Source organism: Trematosphaeria pertusa, assembly GCF_010094035.1.
Source record: "Trematosphaeria pertusa strain CBS 122368 unplaced genomic scaffold BU26scaffold_5, whole genome shotgun sequence".
Taxonomy (NCBI): Eukaryota; Fungi; Ascomycota; class Dothideomycetes; order Pleosporales; family Trematosphaeriaceae; genus Trematosphaeria; species Trematosphaeria pertusa.
The window spans coordinates 998,463-1,016,749 of record NW_022987216.1 but is presented as its reverse complement, the minus strand read 5'-3'; the positions used below and the strand labels follow the sequence as shown (position 1 = coordinate 1,016,749).

General features: G+C 56.8%; 9 protein-coding genes across 9 annotated transcripts; 3 read left to right on the top strand and 6 right to left on the bottom strand.

The window, feature by feature from the left end:
• The first annotated feature begins 335 nt into the window (after positions 1–335).
• BU26DRAFT_517636 (uncharacterized protein) lies at positions 336–4,005 on the top strand. Its single transcript, XM_033828618.1, has 2 exons — positions 336–449; positions 512–4,005. Exons 1-2 carry the CDS (start codon positions 393–395, stop codon positions 3,536–3,538), a joined length of 3,084 nt encoding a protein of 1,027 aa, XP_033685868.1. The 5' UTR covers positions 336–392; the 3' UTR covers positions 3,539–4,005.
• Positions 4,006–4,176: 171 nt separating this feature from the next.
• Positions 4,177–5,260, top strand: BU26DRAFT_271507 (HAD-like protein). The gene is made up of 2 exons (XM_033821387.1): positions 4,177–4,310; positions 4,376–5,260. The coding sequence occupies exons 1-2, from the start codon at positions 4,257–4,259 to the stop codon at positions 5,177–5,179; spliced, it is 858 nt and encodes a 285-aa protein (XP_033685867.1). The 5' UTR covers positions 4,177–4,256; the 3' UTR covers positions 5,180–5,260.
• Positions 5,261–5,272: 12 nt separating this feature from the next.
• BU26DRAFT_549523 (LIP-domain-containing protein) lies at positions 5,273–6,657 on the bottom strand (the record flags this gene model as incomplete). The annotated part of the gene is made up of 1 exon (XM_033832004.1): positions 5,273–6,657. The coding sequence occupies one exon, from the start codon at positions 6,655–6,657 to the stop codon at positions 5,341–5,343; it is 1,317 nt and encodes a 438-aa protein (XP_033685866.1). The 3' UTR covers positions 5,273–5,340.
• An 804-nt stretch (positions 6,658–7,461) lies between these two features.
• Positions 7,462–8,218, bottom strand: BU26DRAFT_517635 (uncharacterized protein). The gene is made up of 2 exons (XM_033828617.1): positions 7,873–8,218; positions 7,462–7,815 (listed from the first exon to the last, which is right to left on the bottom strand). The coding sequence occupies exon 1, from the start codon at positions 8,177–8,179 to the stop codon at positions 7,931–7,933; it is 249 nt and encodes an 82-aa protein (XP_033685865.1). The 5' UTR covers positions 8,180–8,218; the 3' UTR covers positions 7,462–7,815; positions 7,873–7,930.
• A 1,026-nt stretch (positions 8,219–9,244) lies between these two features.
• On the bottom strand, positions 9,245–10,536 carry BU26DRAFT_503479 (uncharacterized protein; the record flags this gene model as incomplete). The annotated part of the gene is made up of 3 exons (XM_033826699.1): positions 9,245–9,658; positions 9,735–10,108; positions 10,176–10,536. 3 exons carry the CDS (start codon positions 10,534–10,536, stop codon positions 9,245–9,247), a joined length of 1,149 nt encoding a protein of 382 aa, XP_033685864.1.
• An 899-nt stretch (positions 10,537–11,435) lies between these two features.
• BU26DRAFT_423210 (kinase-like protein) lies at positions 11,436–12,401 on the bottom strand (the record flags this gene model as incomplete). The annotated part of the gene is made up of 3 exons (XM_033823497.1): positions 11,436–11,698; positions 11,772–11,790; positions 11,829–12,401. The coding sequence occupies 3 exons, from the start codon at positions 12,399–12,401 to the stop codon at positions 11,436–11,438; spliced, it is 855 nt and encodes a 284-aa protein (XP_033685863.1).
• An 861-nt stretch (positions 12,402–13,262) lies between these two features.
• Positions 13,263–15,283, bottom strand: BU26DRAFT_271459 (uncharacterized protein). Its single transcript, XM_033821386.1, has one exon. The coding sequence runs from the start codon at positions 15,127–15,129 to the stop codon at positions 13,450–13,452; it is 1,680 nt and encodes a 559-aa protein (XP_033685862.1). The 5' UTR covers positions 15,130–15,283; the 3' UTR covers positions 13,263–13,449.
• A 579-nt stretch (positions 15,284–15,862) lies between these two features.
• Positions 15,863–16,655, bottom strand: BU26DRAFT_591882 (uncharacterized protein). The gene has a single exon (XM_033834818.1). The coding sequence runs from the start codon at positions 16,405–16,407 to the stop codon at positions 15,934–15,936; it is 474 nt and encodes a 157-aa protein (XP_033685861.1). The 5' UTR covers positions 16,408–16,655; the 3' UTR covers positions 15,863–15,933.
• BU26DRAFT_271403 (uncharacterized protein) lies at positions 16,655–18,067 on the top strand. The gene has a single exon (XM_033821385.1). The coding sequence runs from the start codon at positions 16,903–16,905 to the stop codon at positions 17,776–17,778; it is 876 nt and encodes a 291-aa protein (XP_033685860.1). The 5' UTR covers positions 16,655–16,902; the 3' UTR covers positions 17,779–18,067.
• The last annotated feature ends 220 nt before the right edge of the window (positions 18,068–18,287 follow it).

Sequence of the window (18,287 nt, the reverse complement as noted above, 5' to 3'; positions counted from 1 at the left end):
CCTCCTCCCAGCGCGATCACACCACCATCAGACGAGCCTCTGCCACTATCCTTCACCCCATACGCTGCGGATCGCTCGACCCCCGTCCCAGCGACCATTCTGCCACCGGTCGCCGCGTCTCGGTCCGTATCGCCTGGTACCTGCCCTACCGTGCTGCAGCTTCGCGGTGTCGTGATCGAGCACCCAGCGCTTGAGCGCCCGGATCTGCCCGCCTAGGATCGGGACCAGACGCAGGCCCTTTTGGATGTATGTATCGCATGATCTGAGCGGTGACGCTCTGACTGTTGGTAAGAGCTGCATGCCTTTCTTCGCCCTCATCTCTACTCTGTCCTTGCCCTCGACCATTGCTGCTGCGCGCTCTGCATGCGCCGGTTGACCCCACGTCCGCCGCCATGATGCCCAAGTCTAACAGCAGCCCAGACGACGGGCTGGAGCTCGAACGGGTCGCTGTACGTGACGCCGGAGACGGCTTCCTTTGTTCGGCAGTGCTAATCCGTTGCGACATCCGCAGGTCGGACCCTACTGCGTATTCGACAGCTTCAAACCACCCCTGAGCCCTACTAGATCAAGTCGCCAGACGCCGCCCGGCGCATTCGGAAAGAACAAAGCAAGAATGGAGGACCCGATAATGTCGTCTGATTTTCCATTCAGCAGTGGCGTGCGCCCGTCATGGCTCACCACCGCCGCAGATGACATGACGCTGCCCGCACCCTCCGACGATCTCAACTCTTTCCAAGAGTGGATGCAGTGGGACCCAAACACGTCGCAGGCTCCTGACCTCAAGCCGCTCAACGTCCAAGGCCCCGCCTGCCTCCTCAAGCCCGACCAACAACGCCCGCCCATCTTCAACCGCCGCCAGAACTCCCAGCTACGCGACGCGTCCCTCGGCCTCCCATCCACCGGTGTGCCCACGACCGCGCCGATGCCTGCGCGAACAACAGGCGCGCCCTTCTCGTTCGGAGAAAGCGTTGAGCTCCCGCCTGCGTTCAATTTCGATGCCAACACGCTAAGCTCGCCCTCATCCGGCGAAGGCCAGCAACAGAGCAGCTTCTACCCCACCCCGATGTGGCAGCAGCAGCAATCCGACGACAATCCCATCTTCTCGCCTCCCAAGTTCGGAGAGCTAGGCACGTCCGCCGCTCCAGCCCCCGCGCTGTCAACACCAAGCCTGCACAACAGCCACAGCCCCAGCTCGACCCACAATGGCCGGACCAGCTCCTCCGCACATTCGTCGCCCGAGCCGGCACTCGAGAACTCGAAGAAGAGGAAGTCGTCCACCGACGAGACTGAACCAGCACTGGGAGGTAAGAGGGAGAAGCAATTGCCGCCAAAGAAGACTGCACACAACATGATTGAGAAGCGATACCGGACAAATCTGAATGATAAGATTGCCGCTCTCCGCGACAGCGTACCCAGTCTGCGCGTTATGTCACGTCCGGGCGCAAATGGAGAAGAGGATGACGACCCGGAAGATCTCGAAGGGCTCACACCGGCCCACAAGCTCAACAAAGCTACCGTGCTATCGAAGGCTACTGAATATATTCGACATCTTGAAAAGCGTAATAAGCGTCTGCAAGAGGAGGTCAACGCTTTGAAGGGGCGCGTCGAGAGCTACGAGAAGATGGCGATATCAGGACCCATGTCTCTCCATGGTCCTGTGAGCACACCAGACGGGAGCAGGTATCAAGACGACCCATTCACACCGTCCCATGGCATGCCCATGTCCGGGCCGCCGCAAGGCATGATCCCTGTACCAGAGAACATTGCAAGTCTACACCGCGGACTCCCGCCACAGCCTCACTATGCGCCCGCGTATCCGCCCTTCTCCGGCTCTTCTCGTCCCGGCCAAACCGGGCCCCCGCTAGTCAATGCGCGACGCGGCAACGGCATGATGGGCAAGCTCATGGTTGGCTCGCTTGCAGGTTTGATGGTTCTGGAAGGCCTGGCCGAAAGGCAAGGATCCAAAGAAGAGCCAGCAGATCGCGGGCTGTTCGCCCTGCCCTTCAATTTCGCTGCCATCCTCACCCCTCAAGTCTCCTTCGGCGGTGCAACTGCACAGTTCCCGCTCGCCAAGCTGTTGCTTATCTTCGGTGCCGTATTCTACATTATTGCGCCACTCCTAGACTTTAGAACGAAGCCAAAGAAGAAGTCTGCGCCTGCAATTGTCTTGTCTCCCGCTCCTTCTCTTGCTTCCCCCGTGGAAGTGCGGCGGCAGGCCTGGCTCACCGCGATCCAAACTGTATGGGTTCCTCGGCACAACTTCTTATTAGAAGTCGCTGCCCTAAGCCTGAAGACACTGAAGCTCAGCACGCGAAAGATCATTGGCTGGCTTGGATATGCATTCCTCACTGGTATCACGAAAGAGCAGGAAGCTGCGCGGGTGAAGGCATGGAACATTGCGCTAGATGCCCAGCTTACCGGTGGTGATGCGGAGATCAGCAAGAGCAGGCTAGTCTTGACATTGATGGCGTCTGGAACCTTACCTGATACCCCTGCTCGACTGATGCTCAAGGCCCTGCATCTCCGGGTCCTGCTTTGGGAGCTTGCCAACGCTGGTCACGGTTACGGGTGGATGCTCGACAACCTTAGCGCGAAGTTGGCTCGGAGATATTGGAACATGGCTCGAAGCGAGCAGAGGATCGCTGCTAACATGGCTTCAAAACCAGACAGCGAAGCCGAGCCCCTGCCGGATCACCTGGCGACTCTGCTAGAGAAGGATTGTGACGAGGTCCTTGTCCCCAGCATCGTCCAGCGCGCGTACAATCTCGCTTGGAATCGGCCCATCGCAGAGCAGACGGCTGTGGATCAATCTATGGATGGCGTTGTCGAAGATTTTGCCATCTCTTCTCCCTTAGACGCGCTTGCGGCTTGGTACTCTAGCTATGTCCTCAAGAAGGGTCTGGCTGGCTGCTTAGCTTCTAAGAACGGCACAGCAAAGGAGAAGGTCAAGTCTGATCTGGAGTTGGCGGCACAAACCGCACCTCTGACGTCCCAGGCGCAGCTTAGAGCTCTAATTGCGCAAGCTGTTGTATTGGACGATGATCGCGCCTCACGCATTGCTACCGCTTTCAAAGCATTGCCGGCTCCTACCTCCTCCACCGGAACCACTCTCATGAATCTTGTTGGCGCCGCTCCAGTAGCAACGGACATCCAGATGGCTTTAACGCTGGCCAAGTGCCACGTCCTCGTGGAAATTCCTCAATCCGAAGCCCGCCGGCAAGCCATCGTTGTGGTCAACAACACCTTCCTCCCAGAAGCGACTACGACTCTGCTTAGTTTTGTTGCAGGATACAAGATTCTCAGCCATTTCATTCGAGACCCGTCGCTCCAAGCCGAAGCCAGCTATGGCCTTGAGCGTCTTGCCAGCTCATTACGCAAGTGGGTAGGACACCAGACGGGCCGTCGCAGTGGTCTATCGAACAAGGTGCGGGGCCGCATCGTCAGCCGGTGCCTAGACGCAAGCAAAACGCTTGTGGGTCTAGCTGAGCGCGAAGAGATTGACGATGGCTACGTCAGCTCGAGCGTGAAGGGCGATTGATCTCGACAGTCATTCCATTTCCTTTGTTACTCATCATACCTCGGACAAGTTTGGCGTTATACGGCACTCGATATTCTGTGGAGTTTTGGTCTCATGTACTGGAGTATCTTTCGGACGATGTTTGGTATCAAGCTTCATTCAACTCTGCTTGATCAAAAAAGGGCAGCGGAGGTTATGACGAGTTGCTGTTTCTCAGTGCGGCTATTCGGCCTGTTTACGGCCTCCGTGGTCTTCGTTTGCTTGGTTCAGGCTTTAGGGTATCGGAAGGCTTTCCTACCCATGGAGATTTCATCAGCGGTCAGCTCTTCTGTCGGTATGCTCCTCTCACATGCTTTCTAGCGTCTAAAAGAGCGCGTTTTTGTTTGGGAAAGGAGAAATGGGTTGAGAATGGGTGGCCATGGTTCGGTCTCCGCGGGTCAGATTCTGGGCGACAGGGTCACTACTATCACGCTTAATGCGGAGTAGAGATGCACATCTAAGTAGCTTATTTTCGATTTCATGTCTTAGCAATGCTGTTAAGTTGACGATAATGATGTTCGATGTCTGATATCAGATAATCTGGCCTTATCGATATGCTGGGCTGTTGTGCCTCGGCATCTGTCGGGAAACTTGTTCCCCACTACATTCGACCAACGCGACTTTTAAGACGCGAGCTTGCCAGCTAGTTCAGCACAATGATACCCTCATAGCACCCAGTGAACCCTCCACCAGCATCACAATGCCTCCCAAAACCCCTCCGAAAGCCATCCTCTTCGACATTGGCGGCGTCTGTGTGGGTAATCCACCGTTCCATTCCTTCCTCACCAAGCGCTCCTGCTAACATATCCACCGCCCCAGGTCGTCAGCCCCTTCCAAGCCATCCTCGACTACGAGCTGGAAAACGACATTCCCGTTGGCTACATCAACCACGCCATCCAGCAGGGCCCACACGACACGGGCGCGTGGCAGCTCATCGAGCGGGGCGAGGTCGAGCTCAACGACGCCTGGTTCCGCGCCTTCAAAGCGCAGCTCTCGCGCCCCGAGATCTGGACCGCATACTGGCGCAAACACTCCGTGACACAGAACGCCGGCGGCGTTCCCGCGGCGGCGGTAGAGCGCGTGCCGGCCGTCCCAGATATCGATGCGAAGCGGCTGTTCTGGCGCATGATGCGCATTAGTCGCACGCCGGACGCGTGGATGTATCCGGCGCTGAAGAGGCTGAGGCACAGCGGGCGCTTTGTCCTCGGCGCGCTGAGCAACACCGTGCATTTCCCCACTGGCGTTCTCGACGACGAGGGCGTGCTGTTTGAGAAGGCGCTGCTGCATCCGCCGCCGCCGCATCCGCATGCGGCCGATTCGACGGATATTGCAGACTGCTTTGATGTGTATATTTCGAGCGCGCATGTCGGCGTTAGGAAACCAGATCCTAAGGCGTATGAGCTCGCGGTTAGGGAGCTGGGTAGGGTTGCGGAGCGGAAGGGGCTCGGGGAAGTGAGCGCGCGGGATGTGCTGTTTTTGGATGATATTGGGGTGAATTTGAAGTGGGCGCAGAGGAGTGGGCTGAGGACTATTAAGGTTAGTTTGGGGAGGACGAGGGAGGCGGTTAGGGAGTTGGAGGAAGAGACGGGGATGCAGTTGTTGGAGGAGAAGAGTAGGCTGTGAGGAAGGGGGCATGTCTAGGGGGGAGAAATCTTGAAGGGAGTGGTAGCTATGAGCCCCAATCCTTTTTTTCAAAGCTGGTTAAGTCTTGAGTCTATTCAATAATCTAATGAAGCTCCAGCCGCGAAGAAATGAACCGTTCCGGTCGTAAGGAACGCCCTGCTTTACAACACCGTCCAGTTATCATACACCCACCGGCAACCATCGGGCAGGAACGTCCCATTGAACATCTGCTCGAAATACTGCGGCATACCCTTGAACATGCCGTCGATTCCCTCTTGCCTATGCCAGTCAAAATTGGCCTGCCCTTGCGCCTTAGACACATCGGGGTTAAGGTGGTACAGCACCCTAGCGCCATGGAAGCAGTACCCAAACCACAGACTTGTCGTCTCTGCAGTCGAGCTCAGCGGGTCCAGCTCATGCCGGTGAATCACCATGGGCATGCGCGGCAGGCCGTGCAATCCGAACCTGGCGTCTTCCTCCAGGACGTTCTGGACCGTCGCGCTCTGGAGGAGTTGGCCGGAGAAGTCATAGATGGCCTGTGCGTCCATCTTCGAAGTCGACCTGACGATCTTCTTCGCCGCCTCCCAGTCCTTGGTGCTCAGCTTCCCCATGCTGATCAGGATGTCCATAGCGGAGTCCGCTGCGTCCTGGTGCTCGTTTCCGATGCCCAGCATCGCGCTCCGCAGATGCTTCCCCCACGCCGAGTCGGTGAGCTGCAGCTCGCGCAGCTTCTCAAAGGCGTCCGTGACGTTCGGATACGCGCCGCCTATGCCTGCGCCCGCGAAGTGCAGCTTCGGCGCGTACGACTCTGCCAGCTCGGCGGCCCACTCCGTGGCGAACGAGCCGCCCGAGTAGCCGTACATGGCGTACTGGATGCCGTCGGGGAGGAACCGCAGCGCCGCCGTTACAGAGTCGAGCGTTGCGTGGCCGGACATCTTGCCCGCGGTGAAGCTCGCCTTGGGCCCTTCGTAGTCGGGCATGTTGACGTAGTAGCCTTTCTGCAGCAGCGAATCGACAATGAAGTACAGCTCGACCTCCTTGTAGATTCTGTAGCTGGGGCTGTCGTCCACGGACGGGCTGTCCATGAAGTGCTGGTACGAGATCATGGCGGGCGGGCTCCGGGGAGTGCTGGGCGCAAGCACCGTGGTCACGGTCCAGGTGGGATTGTCGTGGCTGTCGGTCGTGCGGAAGAGGATGTTCATGGCGCTGGACCCGGGGGTTTCGTCTTGTGCGGGTGCAGGGCGGCTGCAGAGGACGGTGCCGGGCAAGGTGGTCTCCCAGAAGGAGTTGGCGGGCGGCTTGTACCAGGGGTCTTTGCTGGGTAGGATGGGCGAGGTCGCATTGGAGATTATGCAGGCTCCGGCTCCGGCTCCGGGAGCGGGGGTGGGGAGTGTGGTGTTGGTGGTGTTTAAGGGGAGGGCGAGCACAGTGCTCACGGTGCAGGCTAGCGCTGGGAGAAGGGTAACGAGAGAGCGCATACTGGCCGTGACAGAGGGAATGACGATAGGAAAGAAGAGATAAGTGCTGATGAAGTAGGAAACGGAAGCTCTCTATGAACCTAGGAATCTTGTATGGAATCCCAGGCGTATCCATGGTCGCTCTAGCATCTTATATACCCAATATCCTCACAGCATACACAGACACAGACTAGCGGTCGCCAATGCCCTCATAGCCAGCTACACGATGTTGCTTCGCGCTGAGCCGGGTATGCCACACACCGTGGCTGGTGCGATCTCCTGATGCCACAACCAAGCAAACAAACATCTGACCGCGCGCCCACCCAAGAGTCCTACAGTAGTATAACTCAACCCCATACGAGGTCTCTACATGCTGAAAGTCTGGTGATCGAGAAGAGGAGCTGCCGAGGTTGGTGGAAGGCCTGAGGTTGCGGTCGCTTATCTACTTCGTACAGAGAATGTGGCTCGTGGTGGCTATTTATGTAGCGGGGGGTTTTGATTCGTGGATACCTGTCTATATCAGGCTCTCAGCCACGACGGGTTCTCTCTCAGCCTCGTCTACTGCTGCTCTCCTATACGAACGCACGGAGTTTTGCTCGCTCGCCATGGAGTCGGTCTCTAGGTAGCGTATGAATACTCACAGCTTTGGATTACGCCTAGACTACAACACCGTAACTATTATCTCATTCCACGGTTAACGGCCTCAACGACCAATTGAAGCATCACGCGATTCTATCAGAGCACAAAGATTGTTTTCTCAAAGATTTTTCTGTTTCTGCCGAGGGGGAAAAAAGCTATCAGATCGGGAACGCAAGAGACCATGCTATCCTAAAGCTTTACCGCATTCCCACCATCATCCAGACTCCTAGCTCTTCCTCAAGAGAAAAGAAACCTCCGTCTGATATTGAAAAGAAAGAAGACAGAAAGACAGAAAGAGAGGAAGAAGTCAGCTCAAAAGCCCCATCCATCCATCGCTCGCGGTATCCAGATAGATCCAGAGCCATTCAAGAAGAATCGAGAAGCCACTTGAAAATCATGACTGTATGCTGAAGGTGCCGATGATACAATGTCCGGTGAAAGGGGAATGAAAACCACGAAACCATCCGTCCGACCCGACCGGCTATGCGTTGCGCAGACAATATGCCGTAGTCGCGAAGAGCGATGCCGGTGAAAGAAAGTCTACTCGCGTTAGCTCCTACACCACACAAGCAAGCTGTACATTGATTGTGAACATACCATCCCTAGCGCAACGAGTACGTGATCCAGTGAGCAAGAGCACTCAGCTCAGCTCAGCTCACATAACCGCGCACTGATACCCGCCCGTAGGCGCCTCCACGATGCGCGGTCGGACATGGACCTTGCGAGTTGGCTTCTCCTCCACGGCCTGAATGCTGACCGGGCGGATGATCTTGAGGAGAAGCGGTGAAGCGGTGGAAGCGGAAGCGGTCTTGTGGATGAGAGAGGTCTTCGCAGATCCAGATCCAGATCCAGCGGCGAGGACGAGGATGCGCAGCTCGTCGAAGAGCGCGAGGAGGAGCGCCATAGCGGAGAGCGTGTCGATGACGGAGAGGAAAGCGAGGAGGGAGAGCATGGCTGCTGACTTCATTTCCTGACTGAGTTTGTTGAGGAGTGATGTAGTAGATGTCGGAAGGAAAGAAGAGCGTGGTTGTGCGTGAGCTCAGTTGGTGTCTTGATGAAAGTTGAAGAAGTCGAAGCAAAGCTGATAGCGTTGTAGAAGTTGGAAAGGAGTCTGGGAAAAAGAAGAAATGGAGGGGAGAGACGGGTATATATAGACGGACGGACGGGAGCTCCTTGCGATTGTTGTCGAGCTTACCATTGTACTGCTGGCTGTATGCGTTGCCCGGCAGGGAGAGGCGTGAGCGACGGCGGCGGACAATTGTAAGCGCTGCGGAGCGACTCGCCGGCGGTCATCATATTGTCTCCGGCTGCGTGGAGCGTGAGCGAACAATAGTCTGTCTCCGGAATGCTCGTCGATGGTTCGCTGAAGCTATTGTTCCTGAGTGGCGGTGAAGCGAGGCGGAAATTTTTCATAGTAATGACTACAATGACTACCACATCGCGATGCGGGCCATTACAATCAAGAAGAGTAGCTACGTCGTCATGTGTTGTCTAGTATATGTGCTCGTAGGAGATGTAGTGGTGGTTGGTGTTGGCGAAGGTTGGTGGAGCGGGACAATACTAATGACCTTTTAGAGTGAATGAGGGGCGCACAATCAGATGAGATGGAATTAAGGGAAAACGGGACCGATACAGAAGCCGACAACTGTTGGGCATGGAAAGAAACGGCCGTACGCACCTTTTACATCCCTCTCTTCAAGCTCTACACCGTTATAGACTCAGTTTTGGAACCCGCATTGCGTGCTCCCGGATTCGAGAAAATCGTGTAGATCTACCGATAGAACATACAGGATAAAAGTAATAAACGGAATGACGAGGATATAGAACGCGATACAAATGGGGAATAAAAGGAAAATAGTAAACCCGCCATGACCATTCCCGACAACAACTCAAAACACCTGTACTCCAAATCTAACTTGGTACACTTACCCTTACAGTGCCCAGCACCACCTCCTCATCCAGCACTCTTCTACATCCCCCCATAGTGCGGATCATATAACGTCCCCTGTCCCTGCGCATCCGCACCCCCAACAACCCCATGCACCTGCTCATCACCCAACGGACTATAAGCCGCCGGCGCAGCTGATCCGCCCCAAGCCGAGCCAGCATGATCCAATTCCACACCCATCATGCTCTCCTCCTCATCAGCCCCAAACGGCTTCCCGTGTTTCCTCGCCTTCTTCTCAGCCTTCATCTGCTTCTTGCCTTCGCGGTAGTTGTTTCCGGGCCCGACGAGCACGCGACCGGGGTGCACGACGAGTAGGGCGACGAGCGCGAGGAACATGGGTAGCGCGTCGAGGACGTACAAGTAGAATTCGTGGGTGAGCAGCGGGTTGCCGTCGAGAGGGATGAGGTATTCGGCGAGGCGGTAGGCGATGCGGATCTGGGTTCCGTCAGCCCTGCGTCTTGTTTCAAGGACGGCAAACGGAGGAGGAGAAGACGAATGAGTGGGACCTTACCGTAATCATAATCAGCACAAAATACAGCACCCAAACCATGAGTCCCCACTTCCGATTCTGGCTATCCCTCCAGCCACTGCGCTCCAGCCCACGCATCGCCACATGGAAGCCCACAAGGATAGCGACGAAGAGCAGCACAAAACCCTGCTGGAGCCCGATGCCGGCCTGATAGACATGCAGGCCCGTTTCCTTGAGCTTCTGGCTCGCGCCAGGGCTGATCATCAGCGCGCCGCCCAACTGCACGGCGAAGCAGGCGATGTCGGCCAGCACGAAGAAGCGACCGATGTATATGGCTTTGAACTTGTAGACGCGCTTCTCGGGGTGGAAGCAGAAGATCAGACGGCCGGCGACCATGTAGACGAAAGCGTTAATCCCTACGTCCGCCAGATCAGCCACACTGTCCGCACAGGAGGGGTGGAAAGAGGTAAGGGAAGGACTTACACAACGGGGCTAGAGCAAACAGCAGAAAGCTGTTTTGTACCAAAGTTTTATTCTGCTGATTCTTCGTGCTCAGCGTGCGGAACACAAACGAGGCAAACTCCCACAGCGTGCCCATGCAGACGACCCAGCAGAACCCTTTCTTGTGGTAGAAGGCTAGGAGGATGTGGCCGAGGGTGGTTAGGAGGAAGAGGCCTGTGACTACCGCAGCAAGGGCGAATGATGGGTAGTATTCATAAAACGAATCGCAAGAGCCGGGAGGAACATAGCCATTATGGTCCGGCGTGGCGCTCACGCATGCGATTGTGGTTTCTGCGCGGGCGAGGAGGTTGACGGATGAAGGTATGTCGAGCGTTGCAGACATGCTGCGATTAGCGCGAATGGGATGATAAATACAGAGAAAATTGATGCACTACGGATAGGGATTTGAAGGGGCTGTTGCGACTGATGAGCGATTGGAATGGTTTGAACGACAAGGCATCCGAGCAACCGTAATACATATACTCCCACCAAAGGAGCAATGAGCTACTCACAAAAATAGACCTCGCAGTGTAAGGACATACGCAGTAGGCTCCGCAGCGCCAGCTCTCAGCCACGGAACTTCCCATATCCCAGCTGGGCTTGGTACAGACCAGTCGCTGGCCACAAGTGCTGCACTTGCGGCTGCACACTGCCACTGACATGATTGCCCAAACGGTGAGAGGACTTAGCTCCGCCGATCGTCGCGAAATCGAAGCTTAAAAGCCCCGAGCTGAGATAACAACGGCAGTGTATGGCTATGTTATGTAGTGGGGGCTGAGGCTACGCACGGATCCCGTTTCGCGGAAAGGACCTAAATAGGAAAATTGTATTAACACAATGCGAGAATGCGATGCCCAAAACTGGTGTTTTGGGAGATGAAGGGGCCACGGGCGCCGCGTTCCTGGGAATTCGCGAGTTGAACCCCGAAATTGGGGAAGAGTGTTTGAGCGGGCATCCGAGGTGATGCAACGACTCACGTAGATCGAGGGATGCACGACACGCACGTGACCCAATGCGCCCGAATACGCAGGAACTGCTGCGGCATCGCAGGGCAAAACTCGCGAAATTGTGGCGCGGATGTTTTACTTGTCTCCTCCATGACGCCATGGGTGATGTGAATCGTCTGCCCATGTTTCCGTCGACATTGTTTCCCCATTTCTCCGTAGAGCGAGCTCGTCGACAACCATGTCAGCGCGAGCAAGTCCATCTTGATCATGTCCTCGATTTGCAATCAGCCCCTCCTCAGCCCAACATACTCCTCTTCCTACCCCGCAGCCTGACATCTTCCAACCGCCTCAATGTCAGCCGTGCTCCTTTGAAGCTCTCTCCATAACTCTTCAATACCTCCTGGAAGAGCGGCTCGGCTGCCGGATGTGTAGCGGCGAAGGCTCTTTCCAGCACATACAAATCCACTGCGCGTTCCTCTTCCTGCATGGCCCGCGTACTTTGCGTTGCGAGACCGAAGTCTATGAGCGTGACTTCGCCTTCGAGCGAGTCGGAGGTATCTAGTCGGGAAGGCGGAGAAGGAGGAGGGACGGAGTCGGTTTCTGTGATGGCTGTCTCGCGCATTGCAGAAACGGTCTGGCGTCCTGCTGGTCTCGAGCTCTCTGGCGGTACTTGCCCGTTCGTAGATACATCAGCTCGCTCAGGCGGCTTCAGCATCAAATTGCTCGTTGTCAAATCCCCATGACAAACCCCAATCTCATGCAGCCTCCCCACCACTCTTCCCACCCTCCTCATAAGCCCCAACATCGCCTCATCCTCCGTCTCCTCCTCCGTCTTCTTCCCCTCCCTCTGTAGCGCTGTTATCCTCTCCGCCCAGCCATCCAGCACCCTCCTCACAGTCTTCCCCTCCACCCACTCCAGCGCAAGCCAGCCTTCGTCCCAATCCGCGCCTAGTACTCCAGGCACGCTGACCCCCTCCTTCTTGCACCGGACGAGCACTCTTGCCTCAGCTAGTATTCGTGCTTTCGTTAACCGCCTGTCGAGCGTGGGGTGTCTATATGGTTTTGGGGGTCGGTATTTGACGACGCAGGGTGTGTTCGGCGTGAGGAAGACGGTTTTGTAGACGAGCGCTTCTGCGCCTTGGGCCAGGACTGTGAGGTTTGAATCTGTAAACGGCGCGGGAAGAGTATGCAGAGGGCGGTCGGTGGGCGGCGTAGGAGGAGGCTGGATGGGTTCTACTGTGGCCTCCGCGGAAGGAGCCATTGCGGCGGGGCGCTCTGAAAGGGAGAGCGCTGGAAGATTACGTGCAGAAGGGCACATATGCGATTAATAGACGTGTTCGAAAGCTCTGTTCCTTCATGAGGAGGCGTGGGGAAAGGTCAATGGTTGTTGTCTAGAAATTTCATGTTTACGGTTGCACACCACCGTGTCATCGCCGCCTTATCGATACGCGGGTACCACGTGGTTTAGCAGATCACACAGGTACCGTTACACTAACACAAGCATGAGTGAAGCCTTTATTGCACAGGCTTAGCTAGCTTGCTTAGCTAGCTTACAGAAGGACGTGACGAGATCGGCAGAGGGAACAGGAAGTAAAGGGCTGAGGAAACAATTATCCGCTCTTCGTACCTTTGTAGGACGTTGGCCAGACAAAAGGAACACGCTGCAATGTCCAAGATCCAGACAAATTTTAAATGAGTGTGATAACATTTAGGTTCTCATCCTACATGACCATCCACCCATTCGTCATCTCAACTGCCGTTTTGATATATGCCCTGCCATCCATCCTACGAAACACGTAAGGAATGATCTGGTCAGTAAGGCCTCCTTTCCATCCATACATCTTTCCAGGAAACCAAATTGCAAAGGAGTGCAAGGAGCCCTAGCCGCAGGCATAGAAGCTCGTTGTCTGTGGGAAACGCCTCTCCCAATGTCCATAGTCTCCAAACCCGTCGGGGCGTATGTATCTTTCTGTGTCCAATCTTTGTCGCAACACGATGAAAGAGAAACCCATCATGCTCATTAAAACAGTGTTCGCATAAGTCAGAGACATGAAGCCAAAAAGAGGAACCTGGACGGTTCCACACCGTGAAATGATGCGGAAACCGAAAAGGCGACGAAGTGAATCATGAAAGAGCAATAACAGTGAACCCCACCCAAAATGCAACCCCAATCCAATGAACGCAAAGCAAAGAAACAAGTCGTGACTGGCCGTAAGTAATGTCGCAACGCCTGCTAAGACGCCGCAACAATATGAACAAGATCGCCTCGGAATCTGCCGAGAAGGTATCCCGGAGTGGAACGGCGACACTTAGAACATCGAGCTCTTTCGCTTCTCAGCGCTGGTGAGGACAAGCTTGGGCATTGTGCGGCGCTCGCCCGACTGCTTTGGCTCGTCCACTCGGATCTCGACAAGCCCGCCACCAACCGACGCACCCTCATCGCTGCTAACGCTGTTGGCAGTGTAAGAGCGGTCGACAGTGGTGCGGTCCCGAGAGCGCTCCTTCGAGGCCTTCCTTTCGGATCCGATGGCGCCGTTGGCAGCTGCACGGAGGCTTCCAATGCTAGGCTTGCCAGAAAGGCTGCCGCTTCCCGCGCTGTGGACGCTGTCGGAGTCGGACAGTGGGAAAGACATCTCAGTCTCGCTCACTGGGCTCATGCTGCCAGCACTATCGGTGCGGTGTCCACGGCGGCCGATGCCGGCACGAACGAGGTTGCTCACAGCCTGTCGGCGCTGGCGCGTAGCGAAGTTCTTGCTACCCTCGTGCTTGGTGGTGGGGCTGACCTGGAGCTCTTCTAGTGGCGGCGGTCCCCGAGGCTGTCGGAGGGGGTGTTCTCCAGCACGCGCCTGCCCTGGGCCGAAGGAGCCCGTGTTGGGAGTCGCGGGGAATCCAACCGGGCGAGTAAAGGCAGACTTCGGGCCCTCTGGCGTTTCCGCCTTGGCGTCCACAGCAAGCGAAGAGAGGTTCTTCTTGTGGCCACGGCGGAAGGCGTTGGCGGACGGCGGCGGAAGCGGGTCGTACTCCTGCGGCGGGGTCGGGGACTTCTTTGGCGGGGATGAGCTGCGGGAGGCCCAAGGGCTTGGGCTGATCTCATTGGGAGGAGACACCTGCAGAGTCGGCGTGTTGACCTTGGGAGGGGACGAGGTGAAGCTCGGAGTCGGGGGAGGCGGAGAGTGCGACAAATTGGCAGACACAGTCTGAGTTCGGATGTCGTCCTGCTGAAGCTGCTGGAAGCTCGGATCTACCACGTATTGATATTGCCCAGTAAGTTGATTGAAGGCAAGGTAGACACCAGGCTGGTCGGTCTCCTGGGGAGCTGAGGTGTTCTGGAATTGCTGACCGTAGGCGTTCATCTGTGGCGTGAAAGGCGTCGACGGGAATGGTTGCGATTGCCGAAGTCCGTTGGTCAGATTCATGGCGCCGAACTGCTGAGCCGTGAGGTTGAGGAGCTGCTGCTGGAGCTGCTGCTGTCGCTGAGCGAGGTAGAGCTCCGTCGCGAGGAGCTGGGCAGCGATGCTAGGATCGATATCGGCATCGTCGAACTGCACGGGCGGCGGCGCCAGCACCTGATCGTAGAGCGTGTGGTGCTGGTTGAACTGGTTGGCACCTGAGAAGCCAGATCCAATGGCAGTCTGAGGAACGCCTTGGTTGGCAGCATTGTAACCCTGGTGGGCGAAGCGGCCTGCATCCCCGCTGCCCATATGGTGCTGGCGCTGGCCGTAGGGAGCCGACGCAGGAGGTTGGGCGGACGTCGGAGTCTTCGGAGCAGTACGGAGGCCAGCGAGAAGGTGAGAGCGGCTGGTGCGAGGAGTCGGCGTCTCCGCGTTCTCGGAAATCGAGGCAACCTTGGGAGGGGAGGCAACGCTCAGGCGCTTGAGCGACGCACCCTTTCCGCGGGAGGCGAAGCTGGCGGTCGGCATACCAATGCCGCCGTTGGACGGGAAGTTGTTGTAAGTCATTTGAGCAAGACCGCCTGCGTCCATGCTCATTTTGCTTTTCTAGTAGGAAAGGGCGAAATGTAAGGCTGCAACAAAGTGATGCGTAAACAACACCAGGAAGGATACAGAATGGAAGTGGACGGTCTCAGAAAGCAACGAGACGGAGAGTCGAGGGAGCGTTCGGGGCGCGTGGGGACGGACAGACGCGCTCAGGAGATGGGATATTTGTACAGGACGTTTGCTGGCAGCAGACGTGAGGGTTGTCGCGCGATTAGAAGATTAAGGATCGTAGCGATCTCGGTGGTAAGGTAGAGGCTAGAATCGTAAAGCGGCCGACGGGCAGTGCGAAGTTGGAGCTATTAACAAAGGCTGGTCGCCGTGGCCGCGAGTCCTCGGCGTCGGTGTGGGTAAGGCGGTGTCGACGCGGCGACGGGAAGGTGCGCAGGCGGGCGGGCAAAGTATGTCGAAGCGAAAAGCAGAGGGCGAATGCTGAAGCTGGAAGCGTCAAGGACGGGACCAAGAGCTGGCGAGGCGGCGTGGTCTTGATGCGGTCGGCCTGCGGGCTCTTTTGCTGGCAGGAGCGGCGGTACTGGCGCGCTCGAAAGGATCGAGATTAGTAGAGGGATAACGGTAGTCCAACAAAGAGGACAATGTAAGAGATGCAGAAGCTGCACAAAGGCAGAGAAGAGAGCGAGGGAGACGGGGGAAAGGGCGGGGTGGAAGTGCGGCCAGGAGGGAAGAAGAGGTGACAGAAGTAGAGCAGGCGGACGAGGGAGGCGTTTTGATGGCCTGGCGTGGTAGGGTGGGTTGGGTTGGGTGGCCCTTGCCGGCTGCGAGGGAAAGCGGGCCCGTGCGCTATTCAGGGGCCACACACCACGCATCCAGCCCTGCGAGCGCGCAGTGGGCTACTGCAGACGGAGGGTCAATTGAAACGGCCGCATGCCATGCGCAATTCCACGCTTCAATAATCCTGCGCAATGGTCTTGATGCTCGTTGTGCAAGTAGAGTGCGAGGGAGGTCGCAGCAGAGGGTGCGCATCGCATCGCACGCATCGCACGCATCGCATCGCGACCTCGATATCGCGCCGCCGCCGCCGACGCCCGCCGCGCCGTGGCTCGCATAAGCAGCCAGTGACACCACCAGCCATGAACCACGGACGACCGACGAGAGCCAGAGCCCTTCCTCCCGCCCAAAAATAAGCGGCCGACAGCGAAGAGCGCGCCCGTGAAACATCCGCACGCTCATTGCTCGACGAGCGGCCGTCCAGCACACCGCAACAGCGTCCCCACCAGCTCGATAGCGTCTGCGCTGTCTACGGAGGCCAGTCATCGGCCACGGCGACGAACTAACGGCGGCTACGCAAGGGGCCGCTTCGCTGCTGGCCACTCAGCGACGAACAACTGCATGCACGCGATGCCCGCCGACTTCAGCCACGAACAGCTGCCCTCACTTCTAAATTAAGAGACCCATTTCTGCCATCACTGTTCAGAAGCGTGCTGGAGCGGACAGCGCTGCGGAGGTTGCAGGCTGCTCGGCCACCTCGTCGCCATGCGCTGTGTGTCCATTACGAATTGCGCATAAGAACCGCGGCTTCGCAGGACTCGAGCTGCATCGCGGGCCTCAACCTGCCCGTCAGCACTCAGCTCGTTCCACTGGCACTCGCTGTCTCTCGCGCGCCAGCCAGCTGCCGGCGCCGGACTGCGATGCCTGGGCACCGCGTCGCGGCAATTTTCGACCTCCGTGGCCGCCCACATGGAAAACTTTCGTCATCCTCCACGACTCCGGCCTTCGTGTCGCCGTCGCTCGTTGCAAAATCTGTCCTGAATGCTTGTGTCGAGGCCAAGAGGCCGCGGTTTCATGGCAAGGGATGCCCGTCTCGCGCTCGCTGAAACTCGTCTCACCAACACCACCCGTGCACATCTCATCTCGTTAAAGCATGCCTGCAGGAACAGCCAGTGCCAAGCCTCGTCTGTCGACCGGCCGTTGAAACAACCTCCTGCTCTCGACGCATCGTTTCCTAACCCGGGACGCTGGAAGCTGGGAGTCTCCTGCCAGTGGCGAGCCCTCGCTGTCCTAATCTCAAAATGCGCAAATCCACGCGCCGCACGCGCTCCCGCCGTCACAGATGCAATGCCTCCTCCGTGCGGTAGGCGTCCTTTGCACGATGGCATCATGTACTTTATCTCCCGCCACAGAACATCCCGGACTGGGGGATACCGTGAGCCGGGAGCGATATCTTATCGCATTTACCTCAAACGGCCATCTCAGCCACCAATTCGGAGTGTGGAGCCAATCCAGGAACAGGAAATCACAAAGAACCATCGCAGCCGGTGGTACTACTGTACATCCTCCAGTGGGCTGACGAGTAGAGTCCGCGATAGAAGTTGGTTTCGATCGGTCGTTTCATGGACACGTCTGCCATTCGCGGCACGACTACGAATCCACCCCGCTTCCTCCTGGAGCACGAGACCAATAGTGTGGAGCGCATACGCAGTCCGGAGAATATTGTTTGTGGGCATGTGCGAAGTATATCGATTGTGGAGCGCAAATCCAACCATGGCGGTCGTACGAGAACCTCGTGCTACTGTGTGGCGGAAAATACCTTTGTGTAGGACCGAGCAAACCAATAGACAGCTTGCCCAACTGTGGAACTCGAGACTAGACCACCAGACAAACACCGTGGACATATGCCACAGGTGACACGCCATTTCCCCGAGACACCCTTCGATTATATCATGGCTGCCAGAATGGGCCTATCGAGAGAGTATATTCATTCTCACCTCAGGCCACGGGGCATAACGCCCCGCATCGTTCCTTCCATTTTCAATCCTTCATTGCGTCTTTTGCTTATAAGTTCAGGGTGCTATTGTCACAGCAGCCAGCCTTATCCCGTCTGAAACATTCCGCCGCCTTCAGCCCTCCCGCATGTTTCAACTGCAACATGCCCTGTCATCAATGACATCAGCTGTCTCCAACGGCCTTGTTTGCAATGCTCGCGAACCCAGGTTCAAGGTGGTGAACTTCGCGGAAGGCTACCCTTCGCCAGGGTCCAAGTAACCAGTTCGGAACTTGAACAACGCCGGAACAATGGTGAAGACGTTGTCTTAGTGCAAGATGAATGCCGTCTCCGCTGTAGGAAGCCATTCGCATCGCAACCTCTCGTCAACACAAAGTATCCACCAGTAAACATACAGCTCCTATTCTAACAT

Coding starts and splice junctions, on each gene's coding strand:
- BU26DRAFT_517636 (XM_033828618.1), top strand. CDS start 393: ATGATGCCCAAGTCTAACAGCAGCCCAGACGACGGGCTGGAGCTCGAA. Junction 450..511: donor TGGAGCTCGAACGGGTCGCT/GTACGTGACGCC, acceptor CGACATCCGCAG/GTCGGACCCTACTGCGTATT.
- BU26DRAFT_271507 (XM_033821387.1), top strand. CDS start 4,257: ATGCCTCCCAAAACCCCTCCGAAAGCCATCCTCTTCGACATTGGCGGC. Junction 4,311..4,375: donor TCGACATTGGCGGCGTCTGT/GTGGGTAATCCA, acceptor CCACCGCCCCAG/GTCGTCAGCCCCTTCCAAGC.
- BU26DRAFT_517635 (XM_033828617.1), bottom strand. CDS start 8,179: ATGGCGCTCCTCCTCGCGCTCTTCGACGAGCTGCGCATCCTCGTCCTC.
- BU26DRAFT_271459 (XM_033821386.1), bottom strand. CDS start 15,129: ATGAGCATGGACGCAGGCGGTCTTGCTCAAATGACTTACAACAACTTC.
- BU26DRAFT_591882 (XM_033834818.1), bottom strand. CDS start 16,407: ATGACTGGCCTCCGTAGACAGCGCAGACGCTATCGAGCTGGTGGGGAC.
- BU26DRAFT_271403 (XM_033821385.1), top strand. CDS start 16,903: ATGCTTGTGTCGAGGCCAAGAGGCCGCGGTTTCATGGCAAGGGATGCC.